This window comes from Vanacampus margaritifer, chromosome 13, assembly GCF_051991255.1.
Source record: "Vanacampus margaritifer isolate UIUO_Vmar chromosome 13, RoL_Vmar_1.0, whole genome shotgun sequence".
Classification (NCBI taxonomy): Eukaryota; Metazoa; Chordata; class Actinopteri; order Syngnathiformes; family Syngnathidae; genus Vanacampus; species Vanacampus margaritifer.
Genome location: NC_135444.1, coordinates 10180292 through 10201628, shown reverse-complemented (window position 1 = coordinate 10201628; position 21337 = coordinate 10180292). Strand labels below are relative to the sequence as shown.

At 37.7% G+C, this 21337-nt stretch overlaps 1 protein-coding gene across 2 annotated transcripts; it reads left to right on the top strand.

Annotated features, from left to right (window-relative positions):
- The first annotated feature begins 229 nt into the window (after window positions 1-229).
- xxylt1 (xyloside xylosyltransferase 1) lies at window positions 230-20187 on the top strand. 2 transcript variants are annotated; one of them, XM_077585099.1, is made up of 5 exons: window positions 230-356; window positions 1310-1899; window positions 3821-3968; window positions 9619-9751; window positions 18948-20187. In XM_077585099.1, exons 2-5 carry the CDS (start codon window positions 1381-1383, stop codon window positions 19342-19344), a joined length of 1197 nt encoding a protein of 398 aa, XP_077441225.1. In that variant the 5' UTR covers window positions 230-356; window positions 1310-1380; the 3' UTR covers window positions 19345-20187. The 2 variants fall into 2 exon arrangements, with proteins under 2 accessions (XP_077441225.1, XP_077441226.1); XM_077585100.1 differs by lacking the exon at window positions 230-356 and adding an exon at window positions 675-885.
- Window positions 20188-21337: the final 1150 nt, after the last annotated feature.

Here is a 21337-nt window from a genome sequence, read left to right as displayed (position 1 = left end):
TACACATAAATGTACCCCAAATGAACTAAAAGGTCAGAAAGTAGCTTTGAAAACTACCAGAGACGCCCTACAGTCAAAGTCCTTTCAGTTAGTTTTCGATTTCTATTTTTATTTTGGAACGTATAGGATTAAATAGGCGGTTGTGAAATAGGATTATCTAGACACACACTCCAGTACAGAAGGTGGCGGTAATGCACCTAAAGTTGCTTGCCAACCGCCTGAAGAAAGTTTTAGAACAAGAAGACGACGATGACGCTTGGAAGACAAGAAGCTTGTCACTGCTTGAAATGTCGCAGCCCTTTTGAGACGACACGTTTTTTGGGGGGGATTTTTATTTTATTTTTAGTGGCAACAAGGTATGCGCATTCACATCACAATTCTCATTAGTTGCATGTGTTACACTTGAGTTAAGTTATTCGTTATCTTTTAAAATTTGGCCAGATCACCATCTGATTTGTTTTTTCAATTTTCCGGGTAAATAATCGTTTTGGTTTACTTCTAGGTCACTCAATGTTGATGATGTCACACTAGCTACATTTAACGGAATACCAATATTTTTAGTGTGAATTCTGACAAACAAGTAGTTGTCAAGATGAAAATGCAGAGAGCATCAAATATTGTACAAACAAACATCCAACTCAATTTCAGCTTCCCATCAACACTCGAAATGGCTAAGAGAAAAACATTGGACTATTCTGAAGGTCTTCTGTGAGTCCAAATCTAAATTCCATTCAACAAGGAGCTGAAACTCAGACAACTGGAGCAGTTTGCTCATGTGGAGTGGGCCAAAATACCTGTTGACAAGGGCAAAGGTCTCATTGACAATATGAGTACAGTGACTGCAATTTGCAACAAATGGTTGTGCAGTAAAATATGATGTAATGGGTAGGTACCATAATTTTTGTCCAGGCCTGTGCCACTAGTTAGTTTTTTTTGTAAAAGTAATGGCTCATTTTGATTGTTTAAAAGGGATTTCAGTGACCAATACTGTTATCTAGTAAGACAAGTAAAAGGATCCAGGAAAGGGACCTGTGTGAAGCTGGTCCTCTGTAGGCCTATTTATTACTTGTGAGGTTTGGAATATGAGGTATGAATATGAACTCTAACTGTTGATTAAAGTATAGTTGAGTTAGAAGTGTTTTTTTTTAAAGTAGCATGGAATAAGTTTACTCTTATGTTTTTTCTAAGCAACAATTTGTATACATTGAAACGTCTCGTGTAAATGGCATGACAGTGTGTAAATTCCATTGAATTGTGTTTGTTTTGAGCGATGAACTAAAGTGTGCGACTGTGCGTGTTTGTTTTTCAGGAACTGAATCGAAATGCCCCTCAAATTCGGTGACAGTTTTGCCTCCATTTTTCTGACATGACTGCACAGACATGCGCATCCTCAGGCTAGCATACATAATCATGGCCAATGTCAGTAGATTCAGATCCCTTCAGTTTTTGCTGCTCCTGGCATCTCTCCTGGCTGTGGTGACATTCTACTACTTTGGCTCCAAGAATCATGACTTCTCCAGCACCACCAAGTGGATCAAGCTCTCTCAGGCAAGGCGCAACACAAAAACAAATGACGCAGACCTGACCATGGATACCAGGTTCTCCCAGCGTGACAGATCCGAGGAGAAGGAAACGGGAGAGAGCGATGCTCTTCGATCCGAAAAGAGTGGCGACGAGACTTTGGACCAACGCTACAATGCTCTCATGTTGTTCACGAAAGTGGACAAAAGCCGCAGGCTTCAGGACAAATTTAGGGTGGCCATGTCGTCTATGGTCAAATATGCACACTTCTTGGAAGGAGAGATTTTGGTGCTTCATTTTGTGACTGATCCGGCCAGTAAAGTCGTGGGAGAGAAGATGCTTCAGGAATTGCTCACAAATGCACAATTCAAGTATGAGGTAAGAATTCAAATATCTGCATTCGTTGCTTCTTGTGTGGTTCCGCATGACCAAATAAACATATGATTGTGTTAGATTGCGTTCAAAATACGGTGGCGCCATACACATTAAATTTGTTGCATGACCACACTTGTAACTGGAATCACTCATTTCCCCATTGAAATAAATACAAATTACATCAATCTATTCCAGATATTTGTACAAACATTTGTGTAATGTTTTTAATGTTTTGTACTGTAAAAAAAAAAAAAAAACTACTAACATAGTTAAATAGAATGCTGAAGAACTAAATCATCTATGGACTGTTAACTCATTCACTGCCATTGACGGCTATAGACGTCAAAAATTTATTTGAACTACTGTATTTCTATTAGTTTAACATTTTTCCCACTTTTGTTAACATGAGTATGAATACCTAGAATTTTTTTATTGTATTAGAACAGATATTAAATTTGTGATTAATCGTGAGTTAACTAGTGCAGTCATGCGTTTAATTACGATTAAAAATTTTAATCGCCTGACGCCCCTAATTTTTAAATAATATTTTCTTAAAAAAAAGATTATTTAAATAAAAAAAAATCTAAGAAAACATTATCAAAAATTAGAGGCATTAGGTGATTAAAATTTGTAATTGTAAATAATCGCATGTCTTCACTCGTTAACTCACAATTAATCACAAATTTTATATCTGTTCTAAATGTCCCAAAAAAATAATTATAGGCTTTCATACTCTTGTTAACAAAAATGGGGAAAAAAATGTTAAACTAATAGAAATAGTTCAAATAAATTTTTGACGTCTATTGCTGTCAATGGCAGTGAATGAGTTAAAAAAAAAAAGAAGGTAATTCACATAAGAATCTTTGTTGAAAAAATCTCCAAGATGCGCTAAATTATTTGCATACACCAAAAATGTATGTTAAAACAAATGAAGCAACAAAGTAAAAATTGTCCATAACTTATGCTGTTATGTTGGAAGAATTTATGAGTTTAGGCCACGCTGGTGACTGTTCCACCAGCAATTAGTGGCAGATAGTAGACTGAACGGTGTGTTCTTTCGTCAAATTACTGCCTTTGTTCAGAACTTGTAGGATGATAGTGTTTGTTTATAAAAGTATTGATTTGCCCGATTAAAAGCCACATAATATTAAGTAAAATGTTACTTTCAGGCACTATATGTGCAGCACATTAATATGGCTATAAGATCCAGTTTGTACTTTTGAACTTAGCACATTAAGTCAAGTTCACATATTCAAATTTGACCTTTTAGTTTAAACAATCCACCTCAAAGAGTTACTCACCTTTGAACATGTGAGTATACGTTAACAATTGAAAATATATTGATGTGTGAAAATTAAGGGCGTGAATTGCCTCGTACTTGACGATTCGATCCGTATCACGATTCATAGGTCACGATTTGATTAGATACCGATTAATCATGATACAAATCTATAAGTCACATGACCTCACCCATAGCTACGTGTGTGAGCTCCCAATTTTCAGATTTTACTTCAAGCTCTTAGGAGCTGATGACAGTCATTGCTCTTAAATGTCACACAAGGGGGCAGTGTTGGCTAGATAAAGTCCTACTTTTGCAGGGAGGTGGTGTTGCTGTTGTCTTGTCAGCAAGGACACTCCCCTCCACATACAGCGTTATGCCCGGTTTTCTTTTTTGGGGTCTACATGCCTCTTAACCAGGGTAGGCAGTGCTGTCTATAATGTCTTGTTTTTCTTGCTATAAGGTTGTAGCATAGTGTGAAATTAATTGAAGCTTCATTAAAAGCTTTGAAACAAATAGTGGTATTGACGCCAGACCGTGACTGTTTTCTGTTTTGGTATTGCATTCAGTAAAACTCAGAAATAAGATTTGTTTGTAGTTTTTACTCTGAAAGCAGTTGCACTGACTGTGTAACTGTCCACACAGGTGGTGTTCCACGATGTGGAAGCCCTTTCTTACAAGCTGCTCCCTCTCGTGGAAGCCTTGCGGAAGCACTTCAGCGCTGGCTCCGGGTCTTATTACAGCGATGTCATCTTCTACCTGTCCGTAGCCATGCACCACATCTTGCCAAAAAGTAAGTGGAATACTCAAGTTGCTTTTTTGTAAGCAACAATATTAGGGATGTCCCAATCCAATCACGTGATTAGAAAGACATGCTTATCAGCGTATTGGTATTTTTTTATTTACTGTATATTTTTTTACAGAGCAGCTTCATGCTTTAAAATATCGATTTGTAGTTTTAACTTTATTATGCCGCTCCATGCACGCCCACACAGCGTAACTCTTCGGGTCCATGTAATGTAGAGGAGGAGACGAGAGGAACAAAAATTCATGTCCACACCAATTATTGGATTTCAGAACACTTAGTTTTTGTTTACACTTAAAATCAAATAGCCGAGTGCGCTACATGGTCTACTTAGTTCTACTGAAGCCCAAGTAAAGAACACACTTAACCTGGCGTCACAGGTGAGTTGATTGTTGTTTGTTACAGAACGCTCACTGTATGGCAAGCAAGAGCGAAATCTGATTAGTAAAATAAATAAATAAACCTATTATATTGTTGTGAATTATTCTATTATTTTTTTGGAACAAATGTTTGAATTTAGCTTCTGCCATATGAAAGGCCTTGCGGCTCTTGAATCTCACCACTGTTGGGCAACATTTGCATTACTAACGTGACTGTTAATGTTACTTTTGTGGGCAAGTTTTGCTGTCGAATAAAACTACTATAATATGTACCTTTTGAAGAAAAATATTATAATAAAGACTGTCAGTGATATTGATTAACATCAGAAATGCATATTTTTGTTATCTGAGATTACATTACATCTGAGTATTTAAATTATGCCATATAGATGACCAAGTGGAGGTGGCAAATCCAAGTCCAGAAAATAAAAAAACTACCACAGTTTTGCTTTAGCCCCATGTGCTAGCTAGCTAGCTCCCTAGCTAGCTCCCATGGTGTTCGTTTACCTTTTAGGGAGATAGCTAGCTAGCATCAGGGGCTAAAGCCAAACTGTGGCAGGGTTTTTACTTTCTGGACCTGGATTTGCCACCTCTGTGTATATCATTGCAAGTGTACTGCATTGATTTAATCTGACTCGCATGTTTTAAACCAAGAATACATAGCGGAAATCAGACGTCATATTTTCATTCAAGATGCTACTTGTTAAGGATTGATTAATGAAATGCATGTCTTGAATATTATTATTATATTTAATATTTTGTGTTGGTTTAAGTTGGCTAGTCACTCCTCCATGCAAGGTTTACGGTTTAGGAAAGAAGGATTTGTTCTTTTGCCTATGTTGTTCGACCGTGCGTTGGTGTTGGTTGATTGCTGTGATTTACCGGTGCCTTTTGGAAATAAATGTCAATGAATCACTGGATGGAAACAGGACATCCACATAATCTTCTCAATAGCCCTTTGACTTATCAAAATGTTTTTGCACTTCATGTTCATGCAAAGAAGCACATAGACCCTCTTTCAAAAGCAAAAAAAACAAAACACTTTTATTACTTGGACACATTCCTCAAATCAGAAACTGAAGTACAAGTTTTTTCAACTAATCATGAAAGTTGGGTTATGATAGCTTGCATCGTAAAAAAAAAAGGTGTTTACTTGAAACGGTGTACATTTGGGATAGCCTATTAGCATTTCATTGAAATGTGAAATCTAAGGATCGCTATATATGGGTCAAATTTATTACTGCTGTCTGACGTCTGTCAATTCTGTTTGTGTAAGTTGTAGTTGATGCGTCACATAGCGCTCATAAAATAGATATTGATCATGAGTTATTGGCCATTTGTCGTCACAGTAGACATAAAACACATGGAATGAAGTGACACTCAAAGGGAAATTGATGTCCACACAGAGACGAGTGCTTTGTTGGACCCTTGTAGATGACGCCCAGAATGCCAGACAAAATACCGTGTACGTCATCATGCGTTAGTCAGACTTTGTTTCCAGTTGAAAACAAAATGTTTGTTCAGCAGGGAGACCTTATTGTTGTGACTCAGTCAGAAACGGAGACAAATCACAGACTGATCAAGCTCAAAAACATCCTAAAAAATATCAGGTGAAGAGGTGTCTAAAAGCTATTTTTAGCTTCCATGAGTTTAATTTACACGGTGGAAATGAGTCACGATTCCTAACTCGGTTCCAAGGAAACCGTTTTAGTTCTCCATGCATTCCCTGTGGAGATATCTGCATGCGAGGACTTGTTGCAGTATGGTTCTTTATTTTCCATTTTATTATAATTTGCTCTTATGGGACAACCTTCCATGGACATCACTCACGTTGCAGGACAAATTGTTCTTAAACATCTTGTCACAAAGCATTCTTAAAAGTGTTCGACCAATCAACATGTTTTGGGCCCAAGTGTGCTGCAAGTCATGTGAGTTAGTCCCCACCAACATTCAATTAGTGGTCACACTGTGATGCTCATGAAAACAACATAATTAGATTATATTCGAATAGGTTGCTAGTAAAAGAAATGATTGTAATTAAATATAAAGCGTGATTAAGTTATCGTAACAGCAGGTTGTTGATCATTTTGCAATGAAGTGGCTGTAGAATTTTAGAAACCAAAAAAACATCCTTAATGCATTTTAAACCCCTCTAAAATCCTCCGGAATTAATAAATTAACTTTAAAGCTGCTCTATGCACTAGATAGAATTTTGAATCACTACTGCCGCGTGTGGCCGTAAAATGAAACTGCTCGCCCTCGTACGAGCACAACTTTATTATGAAGACTCAGCATAGCGCAGGGGTGGCCGAGTTCAGTCCTCGAGAGCCACTATTCAGCCTGTTTTCCATGTTTCCCTCCTTCATCGCAGCTGAATCTAATGATCAGCTCATCACCAAACTTTGTAGAAGCCTGATAACGATCCTGATCATGAATCAGGTGTGTTAGTGGAGAGAAACATGGAAAACAGGCTTGATAGTGGCTCTCGAGGACCGAACTCGGCCACCCCTGCTCTATGCTGATTCTTCATAGTAAAGTTGTGCTCGTACGAGGGCGAGCAGTTTCATTTTACGGCCACACGCGGCAGTAGTGATTCAAAATTCTATTTAGTGCATAGAGCAGCTTTAAAGTATCACTAAGGAACAATTCAACCTTAATAAAATATTTTCATAACTCTTCTGATGAAACATCGACTTAAAACTAGTACTTTGAGGAGCATGGTAGGAACACTGCCAGACAAAAAACTACCGCTGACTGCTATATGGCAAATGTCACTTCCCCCTTTACCCATTCGTTACAAAGACGGCAGTCAATTTGAATGTTGAACGACGCAATGCGCTTGTCCTCATGGGAAATGTGGTCTTCTTTCAGGCACAACATTACCTCTTTTGTTCATAATCAACATAAACTAAAAGTTCCTTAGTGTTGCTTTAAGTAGATGACCCATTCCAATACCAAACATGAAACTTAGTATGTTGACAGTTACAAAAAAAAAATGGAAGAAAACTAATAAAACAATGCATATTGTAATGTTATGCAATGAAGACAAAAAATAACGTTAGAAAAATCATTTTAAAGGTAATATTTGTGGCCTGTTAACGTATCCTTGATGTGTCATAAATCTAAATTGTAGTACTCAACTCAGCTTTTTTATATAGCACTTTCACTACAGCTGCAACTGTAACAAAGCACTTTACATGAGGATATAATAAGTAAGAAAATGATTGCATGTGATGTTGGGTTTGTGGAAAATTGTGTCTATTTACTATTGGCTAAAACAGAAAACAATGACCCTCAGTAAATAGGCTTTAAGTGCTCACATAAGGGGGGGCATTAGGGCCTAATTAGATTGACCCACATTCTTCCTAGAAAAAAAAGTGTGCTTAGATAACAGTGTGCCTTTTGTTTTGTAGCCAATTTAGGTGTTGCCACATAGTGCTATCTCCTCTGACCAGAGCCTTTAGCGCGCCTATGCGCTACTTTAATGACATTATTCGTCCAGTAAACAATCAACGTTCACACAAAGACTTTAGTCCTTAGTCTTTATTTTGTTTTGTTTTGTAGGAGTCTCAAATATTGCATTTTTCTTTAAAACAAAACATACAATTTATAGCGTTATCAGAGAGATATAGGGAAATGATTGATATCTGTTTAGTTGAAGAAAAATGACTCAAAAGAAAATGCAGATGTAGCATAATTTTTTTTAAAGTATTTGTTTGCTTGTTAATTACAAATATTCAGTCAACGCAAAAACAAAACAAAAAAATGCCATTCATTCTACAAAGCAGCAGTGGCAGCATAAAACAAGCGGATGATGCAACTAAGTGGAATGCCAGGCTAGCTAGTGGTTATTTTCACGTCCATGTAAACGTGGTATGTTCCATTTTTACTTTAGACACATACCGTATGACTTTTGCCGTAGTAGTCATGTTGTGTTAGTACAAGCCAACAAAGCTAATCACAACTCTGCTTCCCTCTCTGTTGAAATAGTACACAATGGGATTGTGATGTGCAGCTAGCTTCCTTGTTTGGATAGCACAAAAAGCAGTGTAGCATGCCCTTTTGTTTTTCAGTTATTTGCCTTCCATGTTCGAGGTGTCAGAAAAGTTCTAAAGAGATATTTGAAATCCAAAGTACAAATTTTCCCCTTTGAAGAGATGCCAGATACGAGTTTAACTTGTTCTGTGACCACGTTTGCAAATTAAAACACATCTCAAATCTTCTTTTACCATTGAAATGAATGGAAATGCCATCAATCTGTTTCAGGCTCCGCCCAAAAATTGAACAAAATGATGTAATTTGTTATTACTGAGGAACGTGTCACTCTATGTTGTACTTGTACTGGCACAAACCATTGCAAAGCTTACCGCTTGTACAATTTTTGCAGTGCTTTCGTAGCTCAGTGCCTCGACCCGAATATTCCCAAGGTTAAGGTGAAGATATCTGGTCTGCAGCTCCTTGGCTTGTCACGGAGGTCACTCAAAGCAGACTCTTATTTTTCACCTTTAATCCTCGTCAGCACTTTTTCACTGTGCAATATATCGCCTATCCTATAGCAGCTCATTTTCCAACCTTTTAAAATGTTTAGTGGCATTCCTCTACCAAAGCAAGATTTTTCAATCACAACTCTCTGCTTTTGAGGACAATCTTAACCAAAACTGAAACAAAAAAAGACATGAATAAACCTCAAACGCGTATTTAAGAATGGTGATTCTGATATCATTTCAAAAACGTGATTTCAAACTGTCTTTTTGTGAGCTGTGATGCTACACGCACAATGTCAGACCTACTTTTGGTCGTTTTTACACAAACTGGACAATGGAATTTTACTTATCTAAACATGCCCTAATTGTCATTTTTTATCAGTACAATAATTATGGTCGGACCATGACACCATTATTATTTCCCATTTCATTACCATGCCAACTCCAAAAACATAGGAAGTTGAAACAATGACCAGATGAAACTTGAATATCCTGGATACACTTGTATTCACAAACAAGTTTCATCATTTAGCATCTGTATGCTAGAAGCTGGTCAGTGTGCACTTATTTTGCCTATACCTGACTTTTTATTTATTTGCAAATTCTCAAGGCATTTCCTCTTTTTGGGTCATTGGTTTAAAAACATTTTAATGACTGTTTTATATAACAGCTTTAACTCCCCCACGTCGGCTCTTATTTCCTGAATGATTTGCTTGTGTTTACACAGCTGCTTCAAGGTCATACACATTGTGATTATTTTTTTCCTTCTTTCAGATTTGACACGCATTGTGCAGCTTGACATCGATCTGAAGTACCGGACCAACATCAAGCATCTCTTCCAGGAATTTGACCACTTCCCACCAGGAGCAATAATCGGCATCGTCAGGGAAATGCAGCCAGTGTACAGGTATCATGCCGCACAGCTAACCACCTTCTAGAGATGACTCTGTCTGGGAAACATACTTCATATTATGCAGCAATTGCTTTTTTTTTTTTTATAAAATTGATTGGGCGCATAGTTTAGTTACAGATCGGACAGAGTACTAAAATCTGACTGTGTTATGTTGTTTGCGTGTTAAAACTATGAACACTTTTATGAGAGTTTCCGTAGTTAGTAATTTTGGTATGATGATGTGGCTATTGCTGATTCCAGGCGAGAATCGGGCGGGGTACACAATAGACTGGTACAGACAAAGATCTATTCACACTCACATACACAAAAAAATCTCGATATTTTTTCAAAAAAGTTGGATAATATTTTACGATATTCTACAACAACAAAAATCTTGTAAATCTGCACTCGCGTCACAGAATAATTATAGACAGCATTTTTGAACATCAGCGCTTGTTTATATTTTAATATAATATAATAATAATATATTTTAACACATCTTCTGCAATTCCATAATAACAGATCTGGTAAATTGACTCCTTTTTATATAACACTTTTAACCACACAATATTGTTCCCAAAGCGCTTAACAATGCCTCACATTCACCTATTCACATCATCACATTTTGATCTACAGCAAGTACTGGTGCACCACTGTCAAATGCTACAGAAATCACAACAACAAAAACTGTTTACTACAGCAGTCAGATGGGGGGGGGGTGGGGTATATATTTTTTATATGCGGTCATTTGTTGGTGATGGTAGAAATATACTGTAAGAGAGAGCCAGCATCCTGCATAAATTGTAGTGACAACAAATGCAGCCACAATCTTTTGACAGGCAATTTCTGAAGTTGTCCTGCACATAATTAACACAATATACTAGTTTTGTCACAATACCAAAATTTTGACTTCGATACTATACCTGCATAAAATACCTCGATACCAGTACTGAAACGACATCAGCAAAAGCAGCAAAATTTAAATTGACAAAAAAACTATTATTTTTATTTATTATTAATTGAAAATATTGGTTATGTATACATGTTAATTTATGTACATACTGTATATATTTATGTTTATACTGTATGTGCTTTCACATTGCATGCCATATTTTTGAAGTATTGTATTTGACTGCAAAATATTTTCTCTTTTTTTGTATAACTGAGTGAATGGTAGGCGTTAAAAACATTTTAAATTAATGAACGAGAGGTTTGGGGATCAAGGGTGGACATTCGGACATAGCCCTTGAGTCTATGAATACATTTCTACGCTTAACCACGATCATTTTTTTTTGTAGTAGTGTTTAAAGATAAGTATCTGCAATATCTAATCTATTACTTAATTGTCCTCCCACGTAAATGCACAACTGCCATGAAGTTCAATTTATATTTGATCAGCTACTGTTAAGTTAAATTGTCAACCTAACCTAGCTATCTTAGCTTCACAGTTCACACAACTAGCTCACTTACGTCTGGCAGATGAAGGTAAATATTGTACAATCTTGTCTCTTATTCATGAGTTACCTTGAATGTTATTTTCTTTTTCCCGGTTTCACCCAGAAGATAATCCAAATCCTTGAATCGATTTTTCTTCGGAGCATCCTCCATCACATTTGCTAAATGAGGCAGCCTCAGACCTCGGCTACACAATACACAGTATATTATTTTTTTTTAAATGTAAAGTGACTTTTTTTGGTAATCATCAAGTTCATTGCATGCCAAGTCAAAGTTTCCCAAGTTTTTTTTTTTTTCATAAAAATCATCAACTTGAGTCCAAGTCATATACATAACTCAAGTCTCCCATCTCTGCTGGGAAGCATGGAATGACGATGTGAAGTGAGGTCAGTTGTAAAGTTAGTATTTTAGCTCCTTACTGGAACACTTAGCTTGGTCGTTTCCTCCAGGTATTGATCATCATTGTTAAAGAAACAATGGACTAGTTAACTTTGTTCTCAAGATTTTTAAAGGATAGCAATAAAATGTGTGCAGACGTGTCGCAGCTATAAACGGTGACGTAGGAGACCACTGAGTCATCTGCCATCCTATTGTGACTAGACCCCGTAAATTTAACAGAGAAAAACAGCTCTCTCATGAAGAGCAAATACTGGGTCAGGATCTTTGTGGCCCTCGTTTGATAACCGAGTCTAGTTTCTGAAGGAAATTAAAGTGTCCGCAACAGTACGTGGTCTAACGTCACTGAGGATATTACTTCTGTCTGCCTTTTACCCACGTAAGCAATGTCATACACAATGCATTGCATAACCACACTTTATAAAGGACTTTGTAGACAAAAAATATGTGGGTGATTAATTAATCATTTCTTAATTAAAGGCTGCACCCGGAAGGAGTGGTTAGCACATAAGCCTCATAGATCTGAGGTTGGTGGGGGTTCAAGTATCATCAGCAAGAATAAATCAAAGAAATAGAAGTCCCAAAATCTCTATGGACCAATTCATTACATCAGGCAATTCAAATTAGCAGAATGAGCACAGCAATGTATGTGGCAACTGTACATGAATAATAAATACGGTGTACGCAGATGTGAATTCAAACTGTACTTGAATAAATATTACATACAAACCCAATTCCAAAGAAGCTGGGACACTATACAAATTGTGAATAAAAACTCCAAAGTTTAAACTGAGAAAATGTATAATTTTAAACAGGGATGTGATTTTTCCGCTAATTTGCGGAATTCCGCTTTTTTTATCTCTCCCCCCCCCCAAAAAAAAAATCCGATTTTTTTTTTTTTGTATTTCATTGTGTATGCACATGACTCCGACAGATAACATCTTCTGCTATAACAAAGACATTTGTGGTATGCTCTAATATGAGTTACTTTTCATTTGGTCATGATACAATTATTTGTTCATGAAATTTGAACTCTTCAACATTATTTATGTGTTAACTTAGTAATCACATTAGTTAGATATGATGATATTCTCAGTGATAGTTTTTAAAAGCAAAGGCAGTCCAATGTTTTTGAATGTGACTGATTTTGAGTTGACTAAAACTGCCATTTTATATGGGATAGTTCAATATACATTGAAAATGTATGCTGTTGTTTTGTCTATTTCTTTGTCATGTGAGTGCATTGAAAGTACTTAAAAACACGGAAAACCCATGAGCGAGTGCCAGCGGCCCCCAGACCCCCGGCTAAATTTTCAGATAATTTCACTTTGGTCAAATCACATCCCTGTTTAAAGGAAAACTATGTTGATTTCAAATTCCATGGTGTCAACAAATCTCCAAAAAGTTTCTTCTTCTTACAACAGTCTGCAAACGTCTGGGGATCGAGGAGACACATTTCTCAAGTTTAGAAATAGGAATGCTATATCATCACAGATGCAGGCTTATAAACTGAGTGCTGATAACAACTTGGGTTGTCCTTGCCCTCTTTAGTCAGTATGATATTGCGTCCCTGTTTTCCACAAAGAACTTCAAATCGTGATTTGTCTGACCACAAAACAGGTTTCCACTTTGCCACACTCCCTTTTAAATAACCCCTGGCCCAGAGAAACGCCTGCGCTTCTTGGTCTGCTTGAGAAATGGCTTCTTCTTTGTACTGTCGAGTTTCATCTGGCAACGGCGGCTGGCACGGTGGATTCTGTTCACCCACAATGTTTTCTGGAAGTATGGCTGAGCCCTTTCTGTGATTTCCCTTACAGTAAGCATTCCTGCCATTTAAGGGCCCGAAGATCATGGGCATCCAGTGTGATTTTTCGGCCTTGATCCTTACACATAGCGATTGTTGCAGATCTTTGGATGATGTTATGCACTGTGGATGACGATTACTTCAACCTTTTTGCAATTTTTCGCTGAAAAACACCTTTCTGATATTTCTCCACTATCTTTCTGCGCAACATTGGAGGAATTGGTGATTCTCTACCCATCTTCGCTTCTGAGAGACACTGCCACTCCGAGAAGCTCTTTTTATACTCCAATCAAGTTACCAATGGACCTCATTAGTGGTAACCGGTCTTCCAGCTGTTTTGTGGTTAATGTAGTTGATTCTTCCAGCCGCTTATTGCTACCTGTCCCAGCTTTTTGGAGATTTGTTGGCACCATGAAATTTACAATCAACATATTTTTCCCTTAAAATGATACATTTTCCCAGTTTAAACTTTTGACCAGTCATCTATGTTCTATTCTGAACCAAATATTGACATTTGGCACTTCCACATAATTGCATTCAGTTTTTATTCACAATTTGTATAGTGTCCCAACTTTTTGGGAATTGGGTTTGTATATATTATGTGTTTATGGAAGTCAACATTAACAAATCTAAGATCACTGGCATTCAATGTTATGTCATGAAACTTGTTTCAGGCATCACATTCAAATTGAGAACATGTTTGCCAAAAAAAACAAAACAAATAAGTTTCATCAATTTAATAAATTGTATTGAATCGAATGTAGGTTGAAAAGGATTTAAAATCCGGCCAACAAGAGCATTGAGTATGTACTGGCAAGCCATAGTGTGCATCCTCTCCTCGGGAGAACTTTCCTGTTTTGAACAGTGAGCTTGCACCCCTATTGGGTGCTAATGGACAGAGTATTATTCAGGACAATGCTTCCTCTAGCTATTCAGACCACATCCTGCCACTGCGTGTGTGCGTGCCCGTGTGTATGTGTGTGTGTGTGTGTGTGTGGTGTTGAGTGTGGGGGCCGAGGGGGAGCTTTATCTCTTTACAGAATGAATTTGGTATGTTCTAAAATCCAACAAGATGAGACCTATTTGTGTAACTGTCCTGGATGCATGAAGAACTTTAGCAGGTTTCGTGCCGGTAATGGAGATTGAGGTGGGGAAAGAGAGAGAGGGAGATGCTGCTCGACGGGGTTGTGGCAGCAAGGGGAACTACAATACCATAATGTATGATCTGGCGCGCACTTAAAAATATGAACTAGCGATAAGGCTTTTGTTCACGTCTGCGAATGTTCGTAAGTCGGGCGTTCGTAACTAGAGGATTACCTGTGTAAATTAGACAGATTGAAATAAAACGATTAATGTAAACCAAAAAGTGACTCTTTGTTGGAAGAAAACAGAATGCAAATCTCAACAAAACACTTATCGTAAAATCTATAATATGCATCCTTGTATATACTAAAAATAAAATAAAATAAATCATCCATAAAAAGCGTGTATTATACGGTCCCCTGATTTGCTGCCATCTTTTGTTATACTGACCTATTTATTTATTTATTTTCGAGTGCCAAGGACATTTTAATGATTTGAGTAATTCTGTGCTGCCGAGTCCGAAAATGCCATCCTTTTCTTTGAATTGGCTCTAGTTTTAAAGAGATTGATATTTTTGGACAATTAATTGATAATTTATTTGGGGATATCAAAAAGGCTTATTGTCTATTCTCTAATAAAAGTGAAGCAAGCTTGTTTAACTGCTAATATTGCCTAATTTTCTGATAAATCTGTCTACTTTACATTATCTGTCCACTTGGATGTTTAAAAACTGTATTAAATCAAAATTACTAAATATATATATGCTATTGTATATGCAGCAAGAAATTATATTGAATAGAATTTTTTGTAATTCTGTAGAGATTATGTTCGTACGTCTGGCAAAAGTTTGCAAGACACCACAACCGGAGTGGAAAAAAACAAAAAACGAGTCAAGTCACGCTCACGCTGTGACACGCTGCCGGGAACAACTCTAAAATAAAAGCGACCAAAGCATGAATGTCAATCTATTACTGCATTTGGAAAGATTTGTATTTTGAAGTTGGCCTCACCAATGGCTGTGTCATGGCTAGCATGAACAATTGTTGCTGCTTTTAGCTTTTAGCTAGTTTTGCTGACGGTCCCTACACAGAACAATTTCTGGAAACGAGGTACTTAATTACATACTTTATGTAATTACGCATTTTAACAACATCTAGGTACCGTTTGTAAAATGTCATATATATCTTGTTCACCGGATTTTATGGTATTTTGGTGAGTATCAAATCATCTGTTCTGTTTGTGGACCAACAGAGCTGCATTCCATCCCAGTCACTCAAAGGCTATAAATTGTTGTGTGGTATAATATCAATTTAAAAAGAAAAAATCCACAGTAGAGAAGAGCAGGGTAAGGTTCCCACCTTGAAAACAGTATCTATTTTCTTTCCAAATTTAAATAATTTGAATAGCAACATAGGGTGTACACAAATAGTATGCCTAAGTTAACACATTTGGAGGGTAATTAAATCACACAAAATAACTTTAATTTTAATAAAACAAAATGTAAAATCTTGTAAAAAGACTTAAGTTCTTATACCACGGCCTGGGTAAGATGCCCCCTTACCCCTCAAGTCATTTTGATCTTGGTATTTATGCACAATATTAAACTTTATTTTTAAAATTTGGCATTACTCTGAAACACAAATGTTTCGTTGTTTGTTTTATTCATGTTTTCCTTTTGGATACATTATTACAGGTTACATCGATCACATAATATCATTTGCAACATTGACATCCGAAAGAAGGGCTGACGGATAGAAGCCATGGCTTATTAGAAACCCGTCTCCATCGATTCTCACTATACGCATCAGTCATATACATTGATTATGATAATCATTGATTCATATCGATATCAAGCCCAGACTTAATTTTGCACACTCCTCGCTCAGTTCATCTTGAGTAATGTCTGTGTGTAAGTTGCAGCTAGTGCCAATCATTTGGAATTGGTAAATTGGTTCCCGGACGCCACCAACAGGCCCACCCAACCAGGCGAGCAGCCAAGGCGAGAGCATGCTCGGTCACCAGTAGCCAGTAGCGTTTTCGCTGACCTTGGATCAGCATTCACACGTTGTGGCTTTCAGAAGAGTAGATCGGCTTGCATTCTGCCCATTGCGTCCACAGCAATGTTTACAGCGACCACTGTTGCCAGCATCCGATGATGCTTAGATTTTGATACTCCTGAGCGCTCACCAAGACCAGCCCCACCCGGCGGACTAGCCGCATCCCGGAACCATGTTCACTAACCCCATTTTAGCTATTTACCTATTTGTTATCTTACATAACAAAAACAAATATTGTTTTTAACTATTGGATTATGACTAATTCCATTTGTAATTATTTGTTTAAAAGACATGTAATGTGTCTAAGAGGGATAAATGACAACATGGTTTCCAAGTGGATGGATGTAAGAAATTGCTGTTATTGTTTACTGACTGGGCCTGCTGTGAATGTGTAGCAGGGCACGTACACGCATCGTAAGACTACTCTGCAGGGACCCACACAGTGGACAAGCTACAGCTGCTAGATGTAGGTCATTAATAGCATCAATGCATGACTCAGACAAAATGCTTTTCCCACTCGATTTCATAGTGCGCACATTCTGAGCGAATCTTGGATAACAAGCATCAGGCTTCATCTTCCGACACAGTTTCACATGCTTCGTTCTGCAGCAAGAGTGGTTTGTTAACAGGATCATTGCGTCGACAAGGGGTCATTCCTTGTATTTGCTTTCATAAAAGAGCTGCTGAAAAGAACCGCATCCCCCCCCCCCCAAAAAAAAGTTCATGTAGCGTAGCTAATGCGTGTTATTCATCCAATTCAGATATTAACAAATCAGATTAAGTAATATTCTACATTTGTAGGTATGTTTTGATTCTCCTCGACCTGCTAGCTTCCTATTTTGTGCACCAAATACGGATAAGAGCAGAGTTGCTGCTCAATTTTGTGAATGTGGCCAAACAAACACAACACATTCATATAGTGAACAGCTCATCAGAAAATTGTGTTTTTATCGACTGTGTCAATGTAGCCAGTAAACTCTTTCTTTTTGATTGATGTTGCCACATACGCTACAGTCATTTCTGGACTATAATGCGCACCTGACTATAAGCCGTGCTAGCTAAATTTGGGGAATACTCGAGTTTGTTACACATATAAGCCGCACTCGACTGTAAGCCGCAGGTGTTTTAATGTTACCGCACCGGGTTTCCAGTATTTTCTTTTCCTGTATTCGGGCTCACTTGGTTTGTTTTGCTCTGCCTGCCGCTCTTGTGCTTCCTTTATAGTGCCCCCCTTGTGATCTGATGGATAAGCCGCACCTTTGTATTAGCCGCAGGGTTGAATACAAGTGAAAAAAGTATCGGCTTATAGTCCAGAAATTAGTCAGGACAGTCCTGGTTGGTGAATTTCACCAACCTCATTGTTTTGTCCCGCAGCATGCATTATGCAGGTCCTGTCCTGATGTCCCGTTTTTTGTACGTCAATCACTCAGTTGTCATAGTGATTCATATGATAAACCCATTAAACAGTAGTTTAATTGTCGAATTCCTTCATATTTACTTCCAAATTCTCATCTGCATCCGCATCTCATCTGTAACAGGACAGACTTACATAGCAGGCGGTGACCAGAACTAGAACTACTTTCTGCTTCGCTTCTAAGAATCATGGGAAATGTAGTCTTATATCACTGCGGTCGCCAGATGTCGATCAGACAATGCAAGATGAGTTTTCTCGCGGTATGTTTCAATGCGTGACCGGCACGAGGTAAACGACACAGCCAGCTTCCAATAGTTGTCGCGACCGAGCAAAATTGGTTGGACAATGACGAGTGCTGTTAAACAGTAAACCAAGATAGCATCTAGCATTAGCAATTGATGCTCATGTCGACCGTCTTTCACCCACCAAAACTCCTCCTTGAAGAAGATTGGACTAGCAATGAAATTTGGTGAAAATTTGTTGTATATTATAGAGCGTCCCACTTTTTAATTATAGAAATCTGGTCACCCTAACGTACACTTTTAACACTGATAATACACGCTAGATCGCTAACGCTAAAATGTAGCGTGTTGGTATTTCCTCACGTCGCAAAGACCTTCGACAGACCCTCTCAAAACATTTTCAGGCTGGCAAAGAAATGTTCCAAATGTGATAGCGACAAGAAAAGCTGTTTGCGAGCATAAAAATGGCGAACATCTTTGCAACGTTTTGCGGTCTTGAACGAATGGGATACCAACACTTGGTACATGAGTCTCTCAGTGAGATACGAGCTTTTGCTAACTATATTGGTACATTCAAATTTTGGTCCCTATCGCACAGCACTACTGTGCAGTTATTGGTTTCCATACCATTTGCACTTTGACTTCTGTTGGGGTAGTCTTTACAACTTTTGTCAATGGAAACGCAAAGATTGAAGACTGAGACAGCCGAAACTGTTGCATTACCAGCATACTAACATTTCGCTGATCTCTTTACACACAGACACACGTTCTCTCAGTACCGCAAGGAAAACCCTAAAACCAGAGTGGGTGACCCTCCGCCCCACGGTCTCACCGGCGTCAACTCTGGCGTGCTTTTACTGGACCTCGCTACAATGAAGGCCTCCACTCTCTACAACCAACTACTGGATCCAAGAAATGTGACCAAGCTAGCTGAGAAGTACAGGTTCAAGAGCCACCTCGGGGACCAGGACTTCTACGCTCTAATCAGCATGGAGCACCCAGAACTGTTTTACTTCCTGGACTGTGGTTGGAACCGACAACTGTGTACCTGGTGGAGGGACAACGGCTACAGAGAAGTCTTTCACTTGTATTATCGGTGTGATGGACCCATCTATATCTATCATGGGAACTGTAACAGCTCCATACCAGATGATTAATGATAGATACTGAAAATACAGTGTTGTTTAATATAATTTAAGATTTTCCCTGCTCACGATACACCAGTATATTTGTTGTAGCAGACTGCCCCCTTACTGGTCCATCGACCAGTGCTAAGACCTTTCCCTGCCAACTTGCACCACTGTCTCTATAGACTAAAGACAAAAACACCACTTCAAATCGTATGTTGTTGTACATTTTACTCATGTTCACTACTTTTCTCTTAGGGTTTTGCCTGTATTTTACTGACAAATATTACCTATCTTTTAACTCATTTGCTCCCAAAAACATATAAAAACGTTCAATATTAAATATTGCCATAGTCCCAAAAACGTATTTATAAATTTGTTTTGTTTTTTTAGATGCGAACTCTGACCTGAAGAGGTTGCTTAAAGCAATGGTTATTACAAAAAACGGCCAGCAGGTGGCATCAGAGTATAAGAGATCAACCAGGGCCATGTTGCAGCAACCTCTTTTCCCCAGTGTTTTAAACAAGTTTGTGAATAATGATTAAACTTGGCTATATTCTAATGCTAATTGCTGCAAAACAGAAACAGATGCCAATATACTTTGTTCCTGATGAAAGAAGAGATTCTAATCTTTCTTTTGGTAGGTTCCATGTTTTATAGCAATAGAACACAATATTCTGTGGGCCATGTAAAATCTGCCAAAATCCAGTAAAACAGCCTGGAACGAAGGGAATTGCTTCAGTGAAAATGGCTGGGAGTGAATGAGTTAAAATTCTTTAACTATGTTTTTCTAACTATGACCACAAAAAAAAAACTCTGGCCCACTTTTGAGCTCACTCTCAGTTTCAAATAAATGTCATCACTCGATATTCATCATGTGTTTGAGGTGGTGGCTAGTAGTAAAGGTTCTGCATTTCAAACATTCCAAATCAGTACGTTTCACAGGTCCCACAGGTTCTAGCTGAATGATGTAGCTAACCAACATGCTTCATGCTAATGAGTAGTATTGTATTGGTTTCATTGGACCGTAAAACAATTTTACACATGCCTATATATATATATATATATATATATATATATATTATTATTATTATTATTATTTTATTTTTTTTTGTTATTTAAAAAGACAAATGATTTAAAATACCCTAACATTTTATGAACCTAAAAGTACTTGGTATCGATATCGGCGATACCAAAATCTCAAGTATTGCACAGCTCTATTGTGTAGTCCAGTTGACTCTTTAAAATGAACTACATCTTTAATTTTGAGGATGATATAAGCTGCAAATTGCCGTTGCTATGTGTAAAACACGTCCAATTTTGTCATTGTTTACATTTGTATGTTTTTGGGATAAAAGTAAATGCAGACATCCCAGTAAAGTGAGAAAAAAAATGGACATCAGTGTTTGTCACTTAGCAGCGTACTCTTCTTGAATATTTCATCTCTCCTGAACAGATGAACTGTAATAAGGTTTGTTGGTTGAATGAGCCTTCAGCCTCAGGGTATTTCATTCAGTATGATTTCGAAGTTTGATGTATGTTGGTGTTCAGCTTTTCTGAAAATATCCATTGTGTTTCTGTCAGTACACACTACACAGTGTGATATATGTTTGTGCAGAGGATAGGTAAAAGAGACACTTCTTCATAGGGATGGTACCAAATAATGTGTGTTAGTGTGGACACTTTGTTTCTCATTATAAAAACCTGCCTTCTTTCTGTCACAAACAAGAGCTGACCTATTTCTGTCACTCGCCTAGACAAATAACAGCCAGGATCTTGGATCTTCACCCATAATATTTAGAATGATCTATAAACTTGACCTTCTAAAGGGACAATGACAGGAAATTGTATTTGTTCCCGGTTATATCTTGATTGTTTTCATTGTGGCAGTAGCAATTTTCCCTTTATGGCTTGCTGGCCTTCTAAATAACCAATTTTTTTTGGTGACTTTGTGTTTTGTGGAATGGCTGGATCATCAATGACACTTTATTCTTTAGGACTCCGTAGGGAGTCCCTTTGCAGC

Excerpts from the sequence above, each read along its gene's own strand:
- xxylt1 (XM_077585099.1), top strand. The coding sequence starts at position 1,381 with ATGCGCATCCTCAGGCTAGCATACATAATCATGGCCAATGTCAGTAGA. Across the intron at positions 3,969-9,618 it reads GCACCACATCTTGCCAAAAA|ATTTGACACGCATTGTGCAG; the intron begins GTAAGTGGAATA and ends TCCTTCTTTCAG. Across the intron at positions 9,752-18,947 it reads GAAATGCAGCCAGTGTACAG|ACACACGTTCTCTCAGTACC; the intron begins GTATCATGCCGC and ends CTTTACACACAG.